The sequence below is a fragment of the Phascolarctos cinereus genome, unplaced genomic scaffold, assembly GCF_003287225.1.
Source record: "Phascolarctos cinereus isolate Bilbo 61053 unplaced genomic scaffold, phaCin_HiC Scaffold_1;HRSCAF=81, whole genome shotgun sequence".
NCBI classification, from domain to species: Eukaryota; Metazoa; Chordata; class Mammalia; order Diprotodontia; family Phascolarctidae; genus Phascolarctos; species Phascolarctos cinereus.
In genome coordinates this window covers 38,752,181-38,775,997 of record NW_027555514.1, presented here as the reverse complement: position 1 = coordinate 38,775,997, position 23,817 = coordinate 38,752,181, and the positions used below count along the sequence as shown (strand labels likewise).

The 23,817-nt window shown below is 40.7% G+C and overlaps 1 protein-coding gene across 1 annotated transcript in view; it reads right to left on the bottom strand.

Annotated features, from left to right (window-relative positions):
* The window catches only part of LOC110209067 (collagen alpha-6(VI) chain), a 138,943-nt gene that overhangs the window by 81,209 nt on the left and 33,917 nt on the right, over positions 1 to 23,817 (bottom strand). Inside the window, exons 6-12 of the mRNA XM_020987257.2 lie at positions 21,056 to 21,616; positions 19,636 to 20,193; positions 15,547 to 16,122; positions 12,374 to 12,943; positions 4,890 to 5,233; positions 4,185 to 4,263; positions 440 to 594 (exon numbers count right to left, since the gene is read on the bottom strand). Of these exons, the coding sequence (XP_020842916.1) occupies positions 440 to 594; positions 4,185 to 4,263; positions 4,890 to 5,233; positions 12,374 to 12,943; positions 15,547 to 16,122; positions 19,636 to 20,193; positions 21,056 to 21,616 (2,843 nt within the window). The remainder of the gene's footprint in view (positions 1 to 439; positions 595 to 4,184; positions 4,264 to 4,889; positions 5,234 to 12,373; positions 12,944 to 15,546; positions 16,123 to 19,635; positions 20,194 to 21,055; positions 21,617 to 23,817) is intronic.

Below are 23,817 nucleotides of genomic sequence, written 5' to 3'. Positions count from 1 at the left end.
GAGTTAATATATGTAAAGTTTGCTTTACAAACCTCATACATTATACAAATGCTAGTTATCATTTTTAGTTATTATTATTACTACCCACTACCTCAATTACTCATGAATTCAGCAATACATCTTCCCTCTCTGGGTGATGATCCCTCTTACATGTTGCAGATGAGTTCCCAAAGCTGTTATGACTAAAAAATCCACCATCCTGCAGCCATGCTGGTGATGAGGCTCTCAGAATAGAGCAAAGATGCCCAAGCTTGAAGCCATTTCCACCTGGGGGAACCTAGGCTCAGCTTCCCCTGATATAACCTTCAAAAGTCTAGGGCCAACCTCCCCAGCTGCAATGGGCAAACAGAATGGGACTTTTCAGATAATTGTAAAAAAAGAAAGGTGAAGAGAAGTGAGATGTCACTCCAAGCCGCCAGCCTTTCTCCAAAGCACTTACCAGATATTTTGATAGCTTGCTTCCCAAATCTCTCATGCCAATTGTTAACTGAGTCTTATAATCAAATCCTTTCCCAAATTCAATGTACAGAAGGTCAGCTAGGTCATTTGCATCAGAGGTTTCTTCCAGAGCAATGGTTATCAGAGCGTTGAGCCCTATTCAACAGAGTTTACACTTCTTTAAGAAATTGCTTCAGTTAACATGATGCTTTTGCATACATATTAAAATTATTATTCCAGGGAGAGTGCTATGAGTCAGAATTATGCAATGAAGCTCTCAACTAATTCTCCATGTCAGGATTTTTCTTCCTCCAGTATAGGCTATAATTGACAAGCACTAATTCCATAATAAGATGATACTTGAATTTAATTTCTGCAAAATGATTAGGTAGGCACCGGTGGAGAGGCTCAACTGGACTTTCAGCTCCCTCAAGTCTTGAATGTCAAAGTTTGTCAGTCAACACAATTCCTAGAGTGCCTACTATGTGCATAGCACCATAGGTGAATCAATACATTTAGAAGTCTTCCAATTAACTCCTCCCAGACTTCATCATCTCGTTGGAAAGAGAATAACCACACATGAAACTGTTAATCATTGTTTTATAACATATGAATCAGTTCCAATCAATGCATTACAAGCTGAGTTACATAAGAAGTGCCAGAAGGTGTAGAAGAGCCAGGAAATGTTAGTTATGGTACAATGGATGCCTTGGGATGAGTGGATTTGAGATGTATTTTAAAGGACATGAAGAAGGGAAAAGGAGGAAGTTGAGAATAACATACAAAAGGTGTGGAGGCAGAGGGGGCAAGTCACAACAGACACACTACTGAGGCTGGAGCAGAAGGGCCATGCCGAGAGGCCATGGGTCATCAGGCATGTGAGGAAAGGCGGCCATAGAGAGGTACTAGATGGAGGGGTCTGGTGAAAGGATGGAAGAGAATGCTTCTTAAACTTGAGTCTGACAGTTTGGAAAAGATTAATGAAGGCTTGTGTTTCTGAAAATTCCAGAGGTTGCAAAAATTGCAAAGATTATATGAACGGAGGAGGTGATGACAAGACAAATAAAACGGCTACATAGGCTTTATTAGGAACAGCTTCTTTGAGGGATGGGTGTGGAAGCATCTGAGCATCTTAAACCACAGAAGATCTGGAGATGCTTTTAGCTCTTTAAAAATGGCTGAGGAAGAAAAAAGTTCCAAAAAACAAGAGAGGAACACAGATTTTGAACGTAGGGCACACAACACAGACTCATGTTGTAAATAAAAAGCAACATGGATAAATGAATAAATGAATTGGAAAGAATTTACCAAGTGCTTGTTACGCGCCAAGCTTGATGCTAAACACTGGGGATACAGACAGAAAACCAAGATGGTCTTTGCTCTCTTGGGCAGCAAGATGATGCAACGGAGGAGCGCCAGGCTTGGAGTCAGGAAGACCCAAGTTCAAATCTGACCTCAGACATTTACTATAGCTTTGTGACCTTGGGCAATTCACTTAACCTCTGTTTACCTCAGTGCCCTCAAATGTAAAATGGGGATATTAACAGCACCTACTTCCCAGGGTTATGAGGATCAAGTGAGATATTAATTGTAAAGCACTTTGTACAGTGCTGAGCACACAGTAAGTGCTACATAAATGTTAGCTATGCTCTCGAGGAGTTCACGCTCCAAGGGGGAGAAAACCCATATAAAATAATTCATCTGCAGGGCAGATAGAAAGACCTGGAAATGCTAAGGGTATAGCCGTGGGGCAGATAGCAAGATTCCATGGGTCCTTAGGTTGTGTGAGTAGTTCAGACTGAAGCGCCCTGTGGTCTGGAGAGCATAGGGACCAGACAGAATGATAGACCGGACAAACTACAGTCATCATCAGACACTATGTTCTCCAGGCCTTTTCTTTTTGCCAAATCAGCCAATCTTCATTAGATCCCTAGATGAAATCTGGAAGGGCCTTCAGTGGATGAGAGACCTGTGGTTTATTATCTCTGCCATCTTTATTGGGTGTGTGTAAAGAAAAGTAGCTGCAGAACATATGCTGACTTAGCATGGCAGAGAAAGAGGCCGTGCCAGCCAAGGTTTTAAGTTTGAATAATGGGAGATCAAGGGGAGGGTTAAGCAGTCTAGGTATCACTAAGGTCAAGGGAACCAATATATCTCTTCAGGTAAAAGAGAAAGTAGCACAAAGATCGCGCTCTGCCTTCGCGGTCTCACAAATGGACGCCCTGCGCGCTCTCTAGTCTTCCCTTCTCAACTTCTTTCTATTTCTGGCAAGAACCATAATAATCAAAATCCAACTTCTGCGACTGATGGACATTTGCTGATTTCCCCAAGTAAATGGGAAGGAATTAGATTAATGTTACACATCTCATTACACAAAGGCCTCTCTTGGAAGGAATCCGCCTTGTACCATCTGGAAGGAAGCCAAGAGCCATCTGTTGCTATCCTGAAAGTACCACTGCATATCGAGACTGAACATTCTACTGTCCAGACTCTTCAACCTGGATAAAGGAATGCTTTTGGAGGTCATAAAGAAGGCTAAGGTCTAAAGGAAAAGAAAGAACTAAAGAAAACATCAATGGCACCTGACCTAGGATTTCACCAATACAGGGAACTCTCTGGTGAAGAAATTGCCTCTGGCCTTGTGGGTTGACATCTTTCCTGCACCATATAGTCTTAGAGAGCTACCTAGAATACTGAGAAGATAAGCGATTTGACCAAGGTCACAGTGCTAGTATTTGTCAGAGAAAGAACTTGAACCCAGGTCTTCCCAGTTCTGAGGCTTGTGTTTTTCTCTCTCTCTCTCCTCCCCTCCTGTCTCCCCCTGCCACCTTTCACAAAGAAAAAAGGCTAGTCTGTCTCCACTATTATAACCAGAGCCAGAAGAAATGGTTATATTTTTATTCTCTTATTTCATATTTAGGGAAGAAATTTCAGTGACATCAGATCTGCCATTGGTTGCCAAAGTCAACAGCTTGTTGCCAGCTCTTTAAAACCATTGGTTCGTTTATGATCTACAAGTGCAGAAGGAGTAGAAAGCCAGCATTAAAATTCATCTGACAACACTTGTAACCTTGGTAAATTGTAAGAGTGCCAAAATAATGTAAGAAAATTAACTGAACTGGTAGAGGGTTGGCTTCTGTTACCCCCTCTAATAAAATCTAGGACAATCATTCTGCGTGATTCTGTTATCACTCAGGAACAAAAATACTGGACTGAAACTTATCAAATTATGGCAAGAATGATGGGAATGAAGAATTCTAAGATAAAAGACCTAGGAAAAAGTCAGATATGAGACATAAGACAAAGCACGAACCTCTACACCATCAACTCTCACACTTTTTGGTTTCACCAAACCTTTACACTTTTACATACTTAAAAAAAATTATTTCCATGGATTATCTCTATTGATATTTACTGTATTAGAAATAAAAAAAAAACCCTCGGTATTGTTATGAAAATAGTTTTAATCGCTGGACCTTCTGAATGGATGTCATGGACCTGAAGGGGTCCACAGACTACATTTTAAGAACCTGTTTACTCTGGTTAGATTAGAGGGTAGAGGTGTTCTTGGAGGAAAAAGGTATAAACCAAGTCTTCTTAGTGACCCTGAGTTGTTCTGCATCAAATCATCAGCTGCAGTGGATAAGCCAATGAAATCAAGAGCCGTCTGTATGCCCTGAAAAGGCTTCTGTAGACAGGGGTCACGCCTTCAAATTTTCAAGCTTACTGTTGCTCCATATTTTTACCTTCTTTTCGGAGTTGATCAGATTTTTGTTCAAGTAGTTCAACAGCATCATCCAAACCATCTGAAAATAACAGCAGCACCTGGCAAGGAGTTAAAAGGAAAAGTGAATAAAAAGACCCTGCCTGGAACTTCCTATGATAGCAAGGAGCTGGAAACAAAGCAGCTTGTGCACTACCTGGGGAACGGCTGAACGACTGGTACGTATATATCATGGAATAGTACTGTGCTATAAGGAATGATGACTGTGACGAGTTCAAAGAAGCTCGAGAAGACTTACATGAACTAATGCAGAGGAAAGTAAGGAGGGCCGAGAAAACAATATAAACGGTGACTGGAAATATAAACAAACAAACAAAACAAACAAATAGAAGTGAATGTTATAAAATTATCAAGAGCAAACCTATCTTGAACAGAGACACGAGAACATAATCCTGCCTGTTCCTTTTGCAGAAGTGGATGATCCACAAGTGTTACACATTGCACACATCTTCAGACTTTATGTATTGATCAGTTATGCCAATTTCTTTCTTTTCTTGTCTTTGAAAATACTATTTTTTTTTAATGGAATAGCTCTAATGGAGGAATAATGGGTGGGATGTTGGTGGAAAGTACAGTGATATTAAAAAAAAAGACATCAATAGACAATTATAGTTGTTTAAAAAAAGCATGATTGTGATCACAAACCAACAAATAAGGCAAGACTAACCTTTCCTCGAGTAGCAGATTTATTCTGAAAGGCATCCCAAAGCGAATTCAAGAAAGGGGCATTGAGGCGAGACGGCTCCTTGATGGATACATTCTTCAATGTGTTCAGGATATTTTCACTGTAAATCTCAAACTTGGGGGAAAATCTATCCATGGCATTTGTCACTTGAAAGGCCACACTGACCTGAGTCTGGGATCCCACCTCGCAGCTCACCCCATTTAGGGAACTGATAGCATGTAACACATCCTTAAGATAAGTCTCCATCCAAGCCTGACCTTGAAATAAAGGCTGCCCCTTCTGCTGGGATGAGATGTCAAAGCCCACAACAACATCCACGAAACAACCTAGACACAGAGGAAACAGGATTCTTATTAAAAATTAAGTGGAACAGCTTGGAATTCCATCTCCATACCTCACCACCGTTAAAGGGGCCTTTACTAACAATCATTGGATTTTTATTTGTGTACAGAGTAGAAATTGGAGGAAGAAGAGAAAATACAGTAATGCAAAAGGAAGATGTTAAGAATTTTTATGCTTAAAATTTTAAACTGGCACGATTAATTTTCCATAGTTATAACATTTGGTATAAAACAGACACAGTGTAATGTATTGGGGATAGAGAGCTGACCTCAAAATGAGGAAGACCTGGGTTTGTCAACATCACTACAATCATCATAAATCACTTTATTAAGTGCTGACAATGTGCCAGGCACCGTGTGTTAAGCACTAGGGTTAGAATGACAAAAATACAGTCCCTGCCCTTACAGAGCTCATAATCTAATGAGGAGGACAATGTGCAAACAATTATGGGCATATAAGATAGATATAATGTGAATGGGAAATCATCTCAGAAGGAAGGAATCAGCAGGGGGAAGGACTGGCAAAGACTTCTTGTAGAAGGTGGGTTTTGAACCAAATCTTGAAGGAAGTCAGGAAATAGAAATGAGGAGGAAGAGCATTCCAGGCATGAAGGTCAGCCAGTGTAGAGGCACGCAGTTGGGAGATGGACTGTCATGAGTAAGAACAGCACAGTCTACTGCCACTAGATTAGGTGAAGTATGGTGTAAGAAGACTGGAAAAGTAGGAAGGGGAAGGCTGTGAAGGGCTCTGCTGGCTCATACTGGCTGTGTGACCCTAGGTGAGTCACTTACCCTCTTATGCTTTAGGCACCTAAGACTATCAGACACTGAAAAAGTTGACACCCTAACATTGGTAGGGGAGTTTTTAACCAGAAGCTGCCAAAACCCATGAAACTGCAGCTAGCCCTATTCCCTAGCCCTATGAAATATGGAGAGATTAGTACTGCTTGAAGCCTATAACCTTTACCAAAATTCTGGAGGACATTCTCCAGGCTGTTTTTTAAATTTTACACGTATTTTGTGACAGGCTTTGCAGAAATATTCACAACTTATAAAGATGTTATCCATATCATTACTCCTAGTTAACTGAGGATGTTCAATTGATACTATGTAGCAACACCAATGAAGGAAATAGAAAACTGAATGAATGGAGAAAAATCTTTAGGGGAAAACCAAGAAATCGTAGGGAATATGCTTATTATCTAAAGTTTGGGATTTCCATGACTGAAGAAAAAAATGGGAGTGATGGGCTCTAATTGTCTCCTTTCCTTCTTATGCCCACCCTGAAAAGAAAAGATCATGATGAAGTATGACAAGTTCTTGTGTTCTCTCTCTCTCTCTCTCTCTCTCTCTCTCTCTCTCACTTTCTGAGACAACAGCTCTCAGTTGATATGAGATCTTACTCAATTTAAGCCCTGGAAGAAAAAGGTATTGTATTTTTAATTAAAATTTAACTTTAATTACAATTTAATTAAAAATACTGTATTTTTTGAAACACCAGAATGACCTGACCATTCAAACAGCCTAACCATGTTTGCAGACAGAATTTCCCAGGGATCAACAGGGAACAAAAAACAGAAGTTGGAGTCGTCCTGACTTTTTCTTTCTGGTTAGGTTTTGATAAGTGCTGTTCAGTATTACAGGTAAACACCTGCACCCCTGCCCTTTTCTCATTAATCTCTGGCTAAATCTAAGAATGCAGGAGAAAGGAATAGCCAAAAGGGGCCTAAATGTCTGGGGTCAGCCAATTAAGCAAAATGCATTAGAGGGAAAAAAAAGAAAAGAGGAAAAGACGCAGGAATATGTGACTTGGGGTGGTAAAGTGGGGGAACAGTCTACTTTGTTTAGATCAGTAATTATGAATTGATGTATTTCTTTGGAAACTTTCCACTTCCCTGACATTGGGTAGTTGCTAACTGTTGCAAGCCTTATAAACTCAGAAAACTAGTTTTATTTCTTGAAGAATTTCTCTTAACTTGTTTCATGGCTACTTAATGGGAACCAGGTTGGGCAAAGTTAAAAAAAAAAAGCCCAAAGGTACTTTCTGAAACTGCATTTTCACAAACAGGTTTGAGGCAGAACAATGCATTATCAAGGGTAAAGGTAAGATGGTACAGGCCTGGAGTCAAGAAGACCCAAGTTCAAATCTGGCCTCAAACACTTACTACCTGTGTGACCCTGGGCAAGTCACTTAATCCTGTTTGCCTTAGTTTCCTCATCTGTAAAATGAGCTGGAAAAGGAAATGGAAAACCACTCTAGCATCTCTGCCAAGAAAACCCCAAATAGGGTCACAAAGAGTCAGACACGACTGAAACAACTGAACAACAAAATGCATTATCAAAGTAAAAAGCTGATCTCTTTTTCTTGCATCCAGTTTTTTAAACTAGTCAAGAAGCATTCTAGTCAGATGATGAAGGCAAGAGAGAGCATGCCAGGAATAGGGAACAGCATTGATTAAGTCCCTATTACATCCAGAGAAAGGCGACCAAGATGGCAAAGGGCCTTGAGTCCATATCATACGAGGACTTGTTGTTTAACCTGGAGAAGTGAATACCAAAGGCAGGACCTGATAGAGGGAGGTTTTTAAGTACTGAAGCGCTGTTAGGTAGAGGAGAGATTAGATTTGTTTTATTTAGTCTCATGGGGCAGAATCAGGGCCACAGGTAGAAGTTATGAAAACTCTGATTTTTAGGTTTGATGTAAGGGAAGAAATCCTAAATAATAAATAAATGAAAATTTGGAGATATCCCTATGTGAAATGGGTTGATTGGGAAGTATCTGATGAAACAAGGTCTTTCAACATGTCCTGGATAGCCACCTACGGGATATGTCCCAGGGAGGATTCTTTTTCAGGTATGGATTGGTCTAGATGGTTGCCGATGTCCCCTCACTTCAAGTCTAGTGACCGCTGCCATGGTATTGCCTTTTATGACCCCTCCTCAGCCAACTCTAAGTGTCCCTCTCTCACATGCAATACAAGGATGCTGCCAGGATTTGGAAAGGATTATAGATTGATAACTTATTAGATGTCCCCCTCCAACTCTGGACATCTATGATTCCAAGACCTGTTGAAACTGGAATTCGAACTAAGATTCTTCTGACTCTAAGTGAAATACTCTTTCAAGTTAGGAAGGCATTGCATCAGTCTGAGCAAATGATAACAAGAGCCTGTCCTAGAGAGGCACCAGTGGAATACAATGAAAGGGTCACACGCAAAATGATTGAGGAAATACCATTAATAGCTTTTGTCCAATGATTCACCACAGAAGAGAAAGGAGGGAGGAGTGAAAGCTGACATTAACACAGACATTCTAAAGCCGTGACCACAGCGCTGCTGAACTCCCTTTGGCCAAGTAACATCTGAATAAAATGGGGAAAAGCAGCAACAAAGAGAAGCCAGAAGAAAAGAAACACCATGACCAACGCACAGTATGGAAGAACTGAAGAAGTTATGGGGATCTGAGAGAGCTAGGGCATTATTGTACGTAGCTTGAATAAACTGCCTTGATAACAGAAAGTGAGTGACTGAGAGCCCAGTATACGTAACTCATTTCTGTGTGAAAGAAAGAACGCTAAATGCTAAACATGGAAACCAATCATGGGGTCAGGCAAGTTTTAATATCTTAAGTACCTACGACTTCAACAGTGAAGTGTTATTCCTCTCACTGGTGGAGAATGTATTTCTTCTATGTTGTATTAGATCCATCAACCAGTAAGCATTTATGAAGTACCTACAGTATACCAGACACTCTGCTAGTTGCCAGGGACACAAAAACATACATGAAACAATGCCTGCTCTTGGTGACCTTACATTCTACTGGGGGAGACAATATGGATCCAGACATGGGATCTGGGAATGGACCTAACTTGCACTGATAGAGGCAACTCCTGGGTGAGGAGACTGCCTCTACCAGTACAAGTCTATATATTCTTTGCAACATAAGTATGTAAAAATAAATTAAAGGGAATTTGTTAGAGAATCAGGGTAAGCTTCATGTAAGAGGTGGCATCTGACCTGCAGTTTAATAGGAGTTAGGGGTTTTAAGAGGTGAAAGTGAGAAGGAAAGGCATTCTGGGCAGCAGAGATGAAATGTTATTTCATCATAGAGACCAACTTGGCTGGACCAATGAATGTGGGAAGGGATGTAATATCTAATAGGTCTCGAAACATAGGTTGTAAAAGGCATTAACTGCTAAAAATAGCAGCTTGTATTTGAACCCACAAGGTAACAGAATTACTAGGGTTTATCGAGCAGGGGAATGACATCATCAGACCTCAGCCTGTGTTTTAGAAAAATCACTCAGGCAGCTATGTGGAAGATGGACTGGAGAGGGGTGAGACACGAGGCAGGGAGAGCAACGAGGGAATTATTGCAATAAGTCAAGAAGAGACATGATGAGAGACTGGGCGGCAGCTATGAGGAGGCAGAGGTGAGAGATACTGTGAAGGAAGAATTGACAAGAAGACCTAGCAACTCATTAGATGACTTCAAGTGAAGCCGAGTTGAGGATGATTCCAAGGCTGCTAACCTGTATGACTGGAAGAATGGCTGTGCCCTTGACAGAAAAGAGGGAAATTCCAAAGAAAGAGATGGTTTTTTGAGGGGAGGAAGATAATGAGCTGTTTTAGACATATTATTGAGTTTGAGGGGCCCTAAGGGACATCCAGTTTGACATATCCAAAAGGGAACTGGTGATTCAGGAATGGAGCCCGGAGCTGGATACACATAACGGCTAGTGCTCTGTGTAGAGACAATGACTGAACCCATGTGAGTTTCTCAGCATCCTCCTAAGTTTTCTAGATGGTCTTCTAAGATAGCAGATCCAGAGATTTCATCCCCTGGGTCACTTTAATGAGGAGCATCTATTATGGACCCGGGTGTACTAGTCTTTGGACTATACGCTCTGCTGCTCAGCCTATACTAGAAGCCTTCTTGCATTTGCTTGTCAGGAGCCAGTCCTCCAAACCACTTCCCAGACATTTCTACACCATGCTTCCCACTCTCTGGCCAGCATCCTTATCTCCTCACCTTGTCATGTGTGTACCTCCCCACCCTCCACCCCCACGTGTTATCTTTCCCCATTAGAACATAAGCCCCTTGAGGGCAGCTACCACCTTGCTTGATTGTATTTATATCCCCAGTGTTTAGCACAGTGCTTGACATTTAGTAAATGTTTAATAATGTTCCTTACATATCTAGCTATCATCTTCCTTCCCTGCTTAACAGAACCTACCAGAGTTTATGCTCCATTGACAGTCTTTTGAGCACAGGGTCACTTCCATGCCACAATAAGGCAGCTGGGAGGATTTCAGCAAAGCAGGATTTAGAACAAATATAAATGTTTTAGGTAGGCCATAACATTTCCTTTTTTGTATGTTTATGTTCATAACATAGGGTCATCTGCTAAAACATAAACCCGGATATGGATTAATGTAGTTTATTTACTTTGCCACTAGGTGGTACTCTTAGTAGCTTATGACTGAGCTTCCTGTGATGTCTTCAAGACAGCTCATGAGAAATGGATGAAAAAGGCAAACCCTATCTCCATAAATCGCTCAAGCCATTAATTAGCAAAGCCCGCAACTTTGTTACTAACTCTTAATGAGGTAAGCATCTGGTAGTTTTTGGGGCAGTCATAAAAAGAAAACAAATCAAAGGCGCATATAGATATCAGTCATTCCATTTCCGTAATTGCATAGTCTCCAAGTAGAAATGGTGTTCATGAGATATAGATTAAGAGAGGGAAGGGACTATGATGTGCTTTCTCCCTGTTAATTTCTGTTTTCTTTTGAAGCCATGTGGGAGCTCCATCCATGTTGGTCTCCAGGCACCATCATCTTGACTACAAATTTCTGGCATTTTTTATTGCTACGGTCTATCATAATTAAGAGTACTTTCCTCATCACTCTAATGATTGTTTTCCATTAAAATAAAAACAGAAATTACATTCATTACTGGGAGGTCAAACTTCATGATCTTAGCTGTTTAACTATATTCTTCCTACTCTTTTAAGTGGGGATAGCATGGCTTCTCCTCTGCTTCTCTGTCCAGTAATTGTTTCCTGCTCAATTAGCTGGAATGGGGTGTAGGCTAGAAACAGAGGATACCTCAGATGCACCTAAGGCAAAGGTTCATAACCTGGCGCCTACAGATCCCTAAGGGTCCATAGAAAGATTTCAATGGGTCTGGTAATTTGGATGGGGAAACCTCCTTGCCACCCCCCAAAAAAACCCCATTACATTCTTATTTTCCCTAACCTCTAATTGAAATTTAGCATATCCTTCAATTATAAATTTTTAGGAAGGTATTCTGGGAAGACGTCCCTACGCTTCACCAGTCTGTCAAAGTGGCCTACAATACAAAAAAGGGGAAGGAAGAAAGAAAACAAGCATTTATTAAGTACCCACTATGTGCAAGGCATGGTGCTAAGCACTTTACAAATCTCTCATTTGGTTAAGGCTCATGAACCCTTCTCAGTCCATGACTGTCCCACGCTCCTGTCTATTACTTGGCTATGGGTAAACCACCATTTTCAAACAACGAGCACCAACTTAGTAAACTAGAGCTTTCAGCAACCAAAAGCTGTCAAAGATTTCAATATTTGTAGACCTTTTACTAAAACCAATTCTTTCCAAAAACTTTGAATATTAACCAACACTGTTGGAAAGATTAATATAAAATTCTTAGAGGCAGGGACTAGATTTCTGCCAGTGCCTGGCACAATGCCTTGTATACCGTAGGTTATTAATGTTTGCTGAATGAATAATAACTGTGCCTTTTCACACCTTATGTCCACATTTCACACATTTCTCTTTGCAAACCAAGTTTGCCATACTGGAAAAGAAAGCAGCAAGAAAGATGAAGTTGAGAAAAACCTCCCAACACAGTATTTCCCACATCTATAATAGAATTTTGGGAAAAGATCTTTGCCAACTGAACAAAGCATCATTTTAAAATCAAAAGTGCATAGCCTATACCTGCCATTAGAAAGGGCTAGGGTGAACAGAACAATCTGGTAAACTGAGGACCAAAGATGCAAGAGAAGGAATTTAGGGAAATGAACATGGGGAATGGAATAGCAAAATAAGCAACAAGGAAAGTACCAGTTCAAAGGTCACTTACTGATTTCACCGCCTGACTTGCAGATGTTACGGACTATTCTTTTTTTGATCTTCCTCAGCTCATCAAAATTATCAACCGTTAGTTTTTTGTCTGATGTCCCAGTTATCTGAACGAGCTGCTGCTCATCCACATCTCCAATTCCCAGAGAATATATGTCAATTCCTTTCCTTCTCAGGTCTTCGGCAGCTTTGGCCACCTCATCTTGGGACTGCCCATCAGTAAGGACCAATAAAACTTGCTGAGTGCCCATATTTATTCTGCTGCCCATCTCTGGTCGGAAATACTGCTCCACCTGCCTCAGCGCAGCTCCAATGTGGGTATACCCAAATATCTGTTGGGTCATTTCAATTTGAGCAGAAACTTCCTCTTCAGTTGTGAATGACCCCAAAGCAAACTCGGGGTTGTAGATATGACTGAACTGAGCCAGCCCAACATGCACTTTGCTAGGTCTAATGTCAAAATCATCCACTACAGACACCAAAAAATCCTTCATCTTCTTGAAGTCATCTGGATGTATGCTATTAGAACCGTCAACGAGGAAGACAAGATCTGCCTTTTCAATTTCACAATCTGTGGGGGGGAAAGCGATGGAAAAATCAATTTGTAATGCCATTTTTATGGTTTTGAAAGCAGACTGGAGAACTTAAAAAAAGAGCAACTTTTAGCCAAATTCAGGAAGGTTGTCTTGTTAAATTAATCAGCAATTAACAGTTTGGTTACCATACAGCTGAGCCACTAGGTGTTCACAGTGTGGAGATGAGCATCTCAATCCACACTTAATGTTGCTAATGCCATTTTCCATAACTGGAGAAGACGGTGATGGCAATCTGCTTCCTTCCTTTTACATGGCTCATCTTGGGCTATTTCGATACAGCTGATGGTAGTTGGGAAGAACAAGAGGTGTGTATACATTACAACTAGCCCTGGCTCACCCTAGCTTTTTAATTTGTATATCCTGTCATCTTCACAGGAGACCTTCAAACTCGCTAAATCATGACTGGCTTTCAATGGCCAGATTAATTTAACACTACTTTTGGTCCACATGGGATAAAAAACAAAACATTCTTTTTCAGCTAAACATTCTAGTTCAGTTGAGAAAATGCTTCCTTTGTTTAAATAAGGGCAAAAGTTGATGAGATAGTCACGAAAGTGAAGGCTGGGCACAGTACATGCTTCATCTCTAATTAGCACCCTCCTCAATTCAAATTCACCAGCATTAAAAACCACTGACCTCAATGAGATCATTTCCATTTTGGAATGAGAACAGAGTTAAGATATTGATTTGATTGTTAATCCCCTAAGCATTCTACTTAACCAGATGGAAGCTTAGGTGCTGATGAGGAAGAGATGCAAAAGAAATGGTCTAGAGAGTTTCAGGAACTTGTTAACCCATTCAAATCAGTTTGGAATTGAATTAAGGAAATCATGTGCTCCTCATGAAAGGCAGCGTGGTATAGTGGCCAGAGGGCTGGCCTTAAAGCCCAGATGACCAGAGCCTAAATTCAGCCCCTGACACTGGTGTCTTACCCCAGGTAAATCACAAAACCTTTCAGTTTCCCATGCAGCTCTCTAAACTGCAGAGAACGTGCCAAGCTACACCGGCAAAAGCAATTTCCTCACCAGGGAATCTCACGTATTAATGAAATGGCAGGTCTAATCCCCAACATCTCTGTGCCCACATTATAGAACTCTTTGCCTGATAAAAGACGACTTCCAAAATTAAAATGTAATTTCATCTGCAGTAGGCTGAAAAGCACAAATTGGAACATTTTTCAGGGGAGGGGGTAGTTATTTATTATCCTTATGTGAAAATCTACAGAGGAGCAAATTTCCTTTAAATATGTGAAAAGAATCTAGCCTATATATCCCATTTTTTAAAAAGATGAATGAAGGATATTGACATCTAATGCTAGATAAGAAAAACACCAATCTATACCTATTTTCTCTTCTCATCTCTCCTCTCTCTCTCTCTGTCTCTCTTCCTCCTTTTGTTTTTATCTCCTTCCTTCTCTCTCTCTCTCTCTGTCTCTCTCCCTCCTTTTATCTTTATCTGCTTCCTTCTCTCTCTCTCTGTCTCTCTCTCTCTTCCTCCTTTTGTTTTTATCTCCTTCCTTCTCTCTCTCTCTCTTCCTCCTTTTGTCTCTCTCCTTCCTTCTCTCTCTCTCTTCCTCCTTTTGTCTTTCCTTCCTTCTCTCTCTCTCTCTCTCTCTCTCTCTCTCTCTCTCTCTCTCTCTCTCTCTCTCACACACACACACACACACACACACACACACACACACACACACACCCTTTAACACAAAAATTATTTCCTTGTGTCCCAAACCCAACAAAGGAGAAAAAAAGACACCAACCTTAAGCACCTTATGTCATTAGGAACAAGAAGGTGAGGCACCCCACCCCATGATATCTGTTATGATGAGCCAATTCAAACAGGCTCCTGAACCGACTGCTAAATTTTCATTGTGAGTGTTTGCATCTCAGAAATCTGCAAATGGTAAAAATCAGGGCTTGATTTATTTTTTTTTAATGGTCTGGACTTCAATTGATGAAGAAAATATTTATGCAGATTAAACTTAAAAAATTCACAAAACAGTGGTAGAATACACAGAAAGGTTTAAAAAAAGCGTCAGCTTCACGACACAGTGTAGGCGACTCCTGCTTTAACAGTGGTCTATTTGGAAAAGACCTACGGGTTTTGGTTGACCACACATTCAGTGCCTTGCCAATGCCTCACCAAAAAAAAAAACAAACCACAAAACAGAGAGGGGGGGGGAGAGAGAGAGAGAGAGAGAGAGAGAGAGAGAGAGAGAGAGAGAGAGAGAGAGAGAGAGAGAGAGAGAGAAAGAGAATGAGATGTACAGTGTTGGACATAATACAGCAATCTGTTTAGATCGACTGTATAGTTATTGCAGGGGTTTCATTTTTCACATTTCTTTTTCCAATGGGGAGAGTAAAGTGAGTGTGTACTTGGGCAAGGTGGGGGGAGAGAATAAAATCATTTAAACAAAGAAGCAGGTAAGCAAGAGGAGCCAACATTTTTGCGGATTTCTCTATCTTCCCTAGATAAAAGGTAGAACTTCCTGTCCACTGTGATCCTCTCTCCTGGGCTTTCTTCTTTTTTTTTCCTGACCAATCCTATACTTGATAACAGAAACTAGACAGTACCACCTTACCTACTTTTGAAGGGCCACAGATACTGTCTGACACATTTGAGAATATGCCCTTCAGGCCCCCAAAGGTCTCCACGAAGAAATACTTGTCTTCGGACCCTGCCATCGCCAAAAGCTCTTCAGTATTGGCTCCTGCGATCCCCACCGCCAGGATGAGGATGCCTTTGTCCCTTAATGCCTTGGCTGTGGCATTGAGTTGGTTTGCATCATGGGATTCCCCATCTGTGATCACGATGAGAACCTGGGGGACTCTTTTGAGAATGCGGCTGCCCCGGGCCTCAGTGAACATGTGGTCTGAGAAGGCCAGGGCTTTGGCCGTGTATGTGTTTCCTCCCTTGGGGTAATCATTCTGGAGAACGGAAATGACCTCGGACTTTGTGTCAAGTTCATCAAGATAAAAAAGCATCTCGGGGTCATCGGAGTACTTCAGGGCTCCAAACCGAACTCGATTCTTGCCAACATCAGCTTTTTTCACCAGCTTGATCATGAATTCCTTCATGATGTTATATTCCATGTGGTCGATGCTGCCAGAGCTGTCAATGATGAATACTACATCTAAAACTTCTATCTGTTTGCACTCTGAAAGAGAAATGAGAAGGCAAAATGATGTAAATCAGCTTGGCAGTCTCCCCCACCATGGTGTCTCGATCTCCACCCCACTGGAAACTAGGTCCTTCTCCTGGCTTCCCAATAGCTCTGCCAGGTGAGCCTTTTGCCTCATCGGGACAACCCAGCCAGCTGGCTACAGGGACAGCTAGAGGTACAACAGACAGAGCTCTGGCCCCTCAGGAAGACCCAGTTCAAATCCAGCCTCGAACACTTACTAGCTGTGGGACCCTAGGCAAGTCACTTAAACTCTGCCTCAGTTTCCCCATCTATAAAATGGAGATGATAATAATAGCACCTACCTCCCAAGGCAGATGTGAGGATCAAATGGGATGATAGTTGTAGTGCACTTAGCACAAGGCCTGGCACATAGTAAGCACTATATAAAGGTTAGCTATTATTATTATTATTATTATTACTTTCTAAAGTCTCATCTCACCCTCCTCTTTCCAGCTTCCCTTTATGTGTTTTCTTCCTCCTCTAAAATGTAAGCTCTGTGAGGGCAGGGAATGTCTTGATTGTTTTTATATGTGTGGCCAGGGCTTAGCACAAGACCCTGGAACATAATAAGTTCATAATAAATGATTTATCTAGGTAGATGCTTTTATCTATTATGTGCTGCCTGGTGGTTCTTTTCTTCATTTCATTTTTGCTTACTTTTTTCTAGAACCTGAGATTCAAGCAGTGGGCCTAATTATGGACCCCTTTGGACAATGGAGATAGGCCGTGCTACTAGTACACAGAAATTCTCTTCATTAGGCATCTTTTCAGGGCAGAGACTCATTAAGTCCATTGGGAAAAGACCATAGAAATACCAGCAATAACACTGCTGGTGGATTTTTGGCTTTATTAAGTCAAAAATTCATTGGAATTTTCCATGTATAAACAGTTCTTTTTACATATGCTTTCATTTACTCAGCTTTGGCTTGGTGTGTCTTTTTTTTTCTTTTCTAACTACGGTCAACCTGAGATTTTACTTTTATGATAAACCTTGGAGAGAATAGCCAGATAAAAACAAACTTGGGGACATTTTTTCCACATTTCCATTGCGACTGGCTTACCAAGCCTACATTTTCTCTCCATCTGATTTTATGGAAAAGTTTTTCTTTTTTTCCATCATAGAAATGGACCCATTTCTCACTTGTCCACTAGCATGGGGCTCCCATCAACTTTTCTGTAACTGGATCATCTCCATGGAAAAGTAGAACAGCAAAGACCTAACAAGACTTAATCCATCAGCAGAATTCATTTGAGGGTCTCAGAGTATAGAGGCATGAGACCCAGTGCTCTTTGTTCCATGACTCTCTTTCAACAACAACAGCCAAAAAATGCATTGTGAACCTCCAAGGTAATTTAATACTCATAACACATTTAGGCAATTATTTACTGCTTAAGGGACCATTCAAAAGTTTTTAATACAAACACTTCGGATAATTGTCACAAACCCCTAAGGGTTTGTGGGTCATTAAGTGGTAACCCTGGAATAGAATATTCCAAAATGTAATTAACTCACCCAAAAGAACTTCAAGACAATTCAGTGTCCTCAGAAAGGGCCCAACTTCCTTGCTAGTGCTAGGCCCTTGCTCAATATACTACAAGCCTGACAGATAACCCATTACCAAAGTGCCTGCACCAATAAGTACATGATGGTTGGGTACGCTTTGACTCAGGTCTCCTATACTAAGGGATTAGAATGATTCAGGCTGGCCCGAAAGTTGATGGGTCAGTTTCAAGGCCTCCCTAAGAGTTTGTATTGTTTCTAGTTGGGGGAACCAGATAGTTTATACAGAGGCCTACACTGGTACACTCTAAATAAGTGATAGCAATAATAAGATCTCCAGACACAACAAGGCAAGACGGCATACTGGAAATAGCACTGGTCTCAGAGTTAGGATGACGTAGGTCCAAGCCTCTACTCCGACACTTACTAGCTTCAGGCCCTCAAACGAGTCATTTACCTTTGTTGTTTACCTTGTTACAAGTCTTTTACCTTTGCTGGCCTCAGTTTCCTCATTTGTAAAGCGGGGATAACCATACACCTACTTCACGGGTTTAGTTGCTAGGCTCAAATGACATACTATGAATAAAGCATTTTGCAAACCTCAAAAGCCTAAGTAAGTATTAGCCACTATTATTATTCTGCCCAACATTTATATAATTCCTCACAGTTTTCATAGTATTTTCATTTGGGAAAGACATTGTTAGAGCAAACTGCAAAAAGAAAAACATTTAGAAAAAGAGCCGTGTTACTCAGATTCTTTAAAATATATAGGATTGATCATCCTAATTCGTGATAATTATGGCCACAAAATGGAGACGATAAGGTGGAGTGGACAGAGGCCTGTTGACCTCGGAATGAAAAAGACCTGGTTCAGTCCTGCCTCTAACACTTACCGGCTGTGGAACCCTGGGCAAGTCACTTACTCTCTCAGCGTCCCTGGTAACTCCACAGTATTATCAAATGGAGTGCAGGGGCTCATCTATATTGGTCCAGGGAGTTTCCTCACTGGGAGTTCATTATACCAATGAAATCATACGTTGATACCCCCCCCCTCCCCCTCCAGAAAAAAAAAACAAAACAAAAACAAGCAATGGAAAAGAGCTTTAGGCAGTTTAGAAATTACTGGCCATTTAACAATGGGCTACATTTCCCACATACATAAACTACTATTCAGACAAAAATAAAAAAATTATTTCTGAGGTCCAGAGAATTATGGGGCTCCTTACTTCAAGCATTATTTAATGTAACTAAATGATAAGAAGATTTAATATAAAGAATCCTAGAATCAGGAGAGAACTGGGTTGAAATTTCATCTCTGACTTCTTATACCTCATTCTACTCCACACATTAGAAGGTCCAGTCAGACTGGCCTATCTACTGTCCCTAACATATAACATTCCACATTCCATCTCCCACCACCACGTCTTTGCACAGACTGCGCTTCCCTCCCCACCCCAAGCCTGGAGTGCACTCCCTCCTAACCTCTGCTTCTTAGAGTCTGTATGTACCTTCAGAGCTCAGTTTAACATCCTAAAGCCTTTCCTGATCTCCTCAAATTCCTAGGGCTTCTCCCCACACCAAACTATCTAGCAGTTTTATTTACATATGTACATGTTCCCTCAAGCAAATGTAAGCTACTTAAGGGCATGCCTGTTTTGTCTTGGTATCACCAGCATCTTGCATAGTGTTTGGTACACAGTCGTCACTTAATGAATGCTTTGCTTGTTTACTGACTGTGTGATAAGGGGCAAGACACAATTAATTTTAGCCTTGATCTCCCTCATCTGTAAAGTAAGGATGATAATACTTGCAGTTCCTAGCTCATAGAGTTGTCATGAGAATCCAATGAGATAATGGAGTTCTTGGTAAAATTTGAAGTAGATATTAGCCAGCATCTGGACAGTATATAGGATATGACCTTGGAATGTGCTACATGAGATTTGACCCGTAAGAGATTAGCTCAAGGGCTAGGGCAAACTGCTTACCTTCACGGGGGCTACATATGCCAAAAATGAGGTCATCTTCTATGTGCTTCAGAATGTCAAAATTCTCCACATAAAAAACCATATCAGGCCTCCCACTGATTTCCACTAGCTGGGTTTCATTGGAGCCATACACTCCCACAGAGTAGATAATGACACCATCTTGCCGAAGAGCCACAGCTGGGTCCCTGACCAGGTCCTGTGCCTCCCCATCTGTGATGAGGATGAGAAACTTTCTGACATTGGGACGTCCCCCCTTGGAGGGATGGAAGTAGTCAGAGACGAAACTCAGGGCGCTTCCTGTCAGGGTCCTGTCACCTATGTGAGCCATTCTATCTATCGCGTCAGCAATTTCACGTTGCGTCCTATGCCTATTGAGTTGAAACTCTTCCTTGTTCTCATGGCTGAACTGGACGACACCAACTTGTACTTGGTCTGCTCCAATCTGAGACTTGCTCACCAGGTTCTTCATAAATGTTTTCATTTTAGCAAAGTTTTCGAGTCCTATGCTCCCAGAACTATCCACCAGAAACATGATATCAGCTTTCATATTTTTACAAGCTGCGTAAGACAAGAATAAGGATCTTTATTCAAGGCAACAAAAATTTTAAAACAAAAACACATAAACCCAATGACTTCAAGTTTAAATTCGCATGTCTGATGATTAGTCAAATACCAAGCAAACAAAACATCACAAGTCATGGAGGTAGGAACATTTTCCACGTAGTTTCCTATAAGTATATGATGAAACCATATTACTTTTAGGAGGCAGTATGATCTAACAGGAAATGTACTGGCTTTGGAGTCAGAGGTCCCTGTTCAAATTTCACCTCTGATGAATACTATCAGTGTGCCTTTGGGCAAGTCACTTAAACCTCCCCGGGCTTCTGATCCCTTCTTTGTAAAATTCACCCTCATGATGCCTTGGTCTTCTTTGAGAATGAAGGATGGACAGCCACAACAAAATAAGGGCCCCCATGATCTGTTCAAATTCTAGATCTATGACCCTGTGAAAATGTGTAGGAGAATTAGTTACAACAAGGGCAAAGTGTTCCTCCATATTTGGCATTCTTTCAAAATATTGCTTTTGCAGAACTCTATCTACAGGTAGGAATGTGTGGAATTAAGTCAACATTGGGAAGTTTTCCCACATATGCCATTTAAAACAGAATTCCTACTCTTCAGACATAAATCTGAGCAATACCTGCTTTTTAAATTTAATTTGTTCCTGGGAATATACCTATCTATAAAGGTTGAAAATTCCTACATTGTCAATACAGCGACTGGAACACTGTTAGCACTTAATAAATGTTTGTTGATAGATTGACACATTAAGAAATACATATAAATACAAATACTGTCCTCCTCCTCCCAAAGAAAATTCAATGTAAAATACTTCCAGGAAAAATAAGGTTTCTCTTACCTTCTTCAGAACAGATTCCTTGAACAACTTGATATTTCACGTCTTTCAAAGAATCAAAGTTATATACGTAGTAAACTCTCTTTTCTGACCCGGCAATTTCTAGCAACTGGGTTCGATTTGCCTCCTTGATGCCAATGGCAAACACACTGATGTGTTCGTCCTGCAGTCTCTTGGAGGGCTCCTTGACACTGTCATCTGACAACCCATCTGTCAGGACAATCAGGTGACATGGCACCTTGTTCCCTCGCTGTCTCTTTGCTTTTTGTAGAAGCCCAAGAGTGAAATTCAGGGCGGCACCCGTTCTGGTGTTGCCGCCCATCTGCCGGATGTTGTCAATAGCCTTCCCCAAATCATTTTTGTTCGAGTATTTGTTAATCTCAAACTCCATTTCCCACCTGTCTGAATACTGAACAGCTCCAACTCTGACTTTATAGGGTGCTATATTGAGCATTCCTATCACTTCTGACAAAAACGTTTTCATTTCCTGGAAGTCTGTTGGCTGGATACTGCCTGAGCCATCAATGAGTAGATAGATGTCAGCTTCTTCAGTTTCCACACAACCTGAAATGGAATACAAATGAACATTAATTCACATTCATGCAAATGTGAAAAAGAAAAAGGTAGAGATTGGTGGGGAGGAGAGAGAGATGAGCCTTTCTAAGGCAGAAAAATGGAAAATAACATTTTGAGGGCTTTAAGGAAATGCTTTACAATATCAAAGTTTAAAAATGAGTTCCTTAGACTTCTTGGTCCAGTCAAAGCAAATCATCCTGTTACTACAGAACCTCTTGGATATCTCATGGCCATGATTTACCAACTAGGCAAACTTGGAAATGTATTAGAATTGGAAAAGATGCATAGACTTTCAAAAGTTATGTAAGACTCAATCAAAACATTTTTGTAACTGCTTTTTAAAATGCTCATTAGGGAGACACAGTTTTTCTTCCTAGTAAACTTGAACACTTTATTTAAAACCTTCCTAACTTTTTATAGCATAGCTTTGATCATGTTACCCTCTTCTTGTCTGATCCAGTCAACTACCTTTGATGGTTTCCCATTACCCAGCAAATGAAAGGTTTTCCATGACTTGGTGTCAACCTACTTCTCTGATCTTACCTTTCACTACTTCCTATCTCCAATTCTATGCTTTGAGCAAAGTGGAATACCTTGCCAAAAACGCCCTCTTGTTTCCTACCTCTGTACCTTTGCTTACTCTCTTCTCTTCATTAGAATCACCTTTCCCCTTTCCCCATCTCTCCTCTACCCAGTTCCCCATCATCTAATTACTACTTGAAGGATCCTTCAAGGGTCATTGCAAAACTCCACATCTTCCATGAAACCTTCCAAGATCTCCCCTAGTTTTCTCCCTTGTCTGAACTATCCTAACACTGTGTACCTCTCCTCACTGTATTTTTCACGTCATAGCTCGTATTAGAGAGATAGCTCGGTGTAATAGGGGACCAGTCTTGGCATCAGGAAGAAAGACCTACATTTGATTCCAACCTCAGATACTTACTAGTTATGGAACTTTGGAAAAATCACTTAACCTGACTCAGCCTCAATTTCTTTACCTGTAAAATGAGGTTGATAATAATAGCACCTACCTCACAGGGCTTGACATGAGGACTGAATGGGATAATATATTTAAAGCACTTTGCAAATATTAAAGAACTAGATAAGTGTTGGTTATTGCTATTATTATTATTATGTTTGTTCACATGTTTCATCTCTCTCACTTTGACTATATGCTCCATAAGGTCAGGGACCACATCTTTACAGTGCTTTCCACTGAGCTCCACAGCTTTCTTTACATACATCTAATCTCCCACATCCATGACATTTCATGGGCTGTTCCCCATTGGTGTAATACAATTCCTCCCCTCCACTTCTTAGAACCTCTACCTTTCTTCAAAGCTCAGTTCAAGGGTCACCTTATCCATGATGCTTTTCCTGATGCCCCTAGTTGCCATAAGGTTACCTTGCATTGATTCTGTATATACTATTACTTGAGATGGTGCTTTCCCCTACAGAAGATAAATTATTCGAATGCAAGGACTAAGTCATGTTTGTTTTCATATGCCCAGTACCTAGGACAGTGCCTCCTCAGAGCAGGAACTTAATACTGGCTTGTTCACTGTTCAAATTCATCTTCGTTGATTAAATGAATGTTGAATTATAACCTATATTAAATTGCTTGCATTCTCAATGAGGGGTGGGGAGAGAGTCGGGAAGAGAATTTGGAACTCAAAGTTTTAAAAACAAATGTTAAAAATTGTTTTTACATCTAACTGGGGAAAAATAAAAAAGAAATACCAAAAAAAAAATGAATGTTGAATAACTTGTCAGCATATTGAATTAAGTGGAAACTGTGGCTGCATTAATATACGCATGCTGGTGTCTACGTAGAGATCATGCTTTCCCAATTATAGGGATCTATAAACCCACAAGATGTTGGTGGAGTGATTCCTGCCCTCTCACCTATCCCCAAATATTTATGTCATACCTGCTATGTTCATGAGGTACTTTTTAATCTTCTGAAATAACCATGTAAACTTCTTTGACAAACAAACCAATAGGGTAAAAAGGTAACTATATTGGTACTTTCCATCAAGCTGGTTTCACTCTTCCAAATAAAACCAGATTCCCCAACTAGCCTATTAATTAGCAGTTGGAGATGGGGAAAGAAAAAAAAAAAGGAAGGAGAAGAATAACAGAAGAGAAAAATAGGGGAGACTGGAGAGGTAGAGGAGAAAGATGAGAAA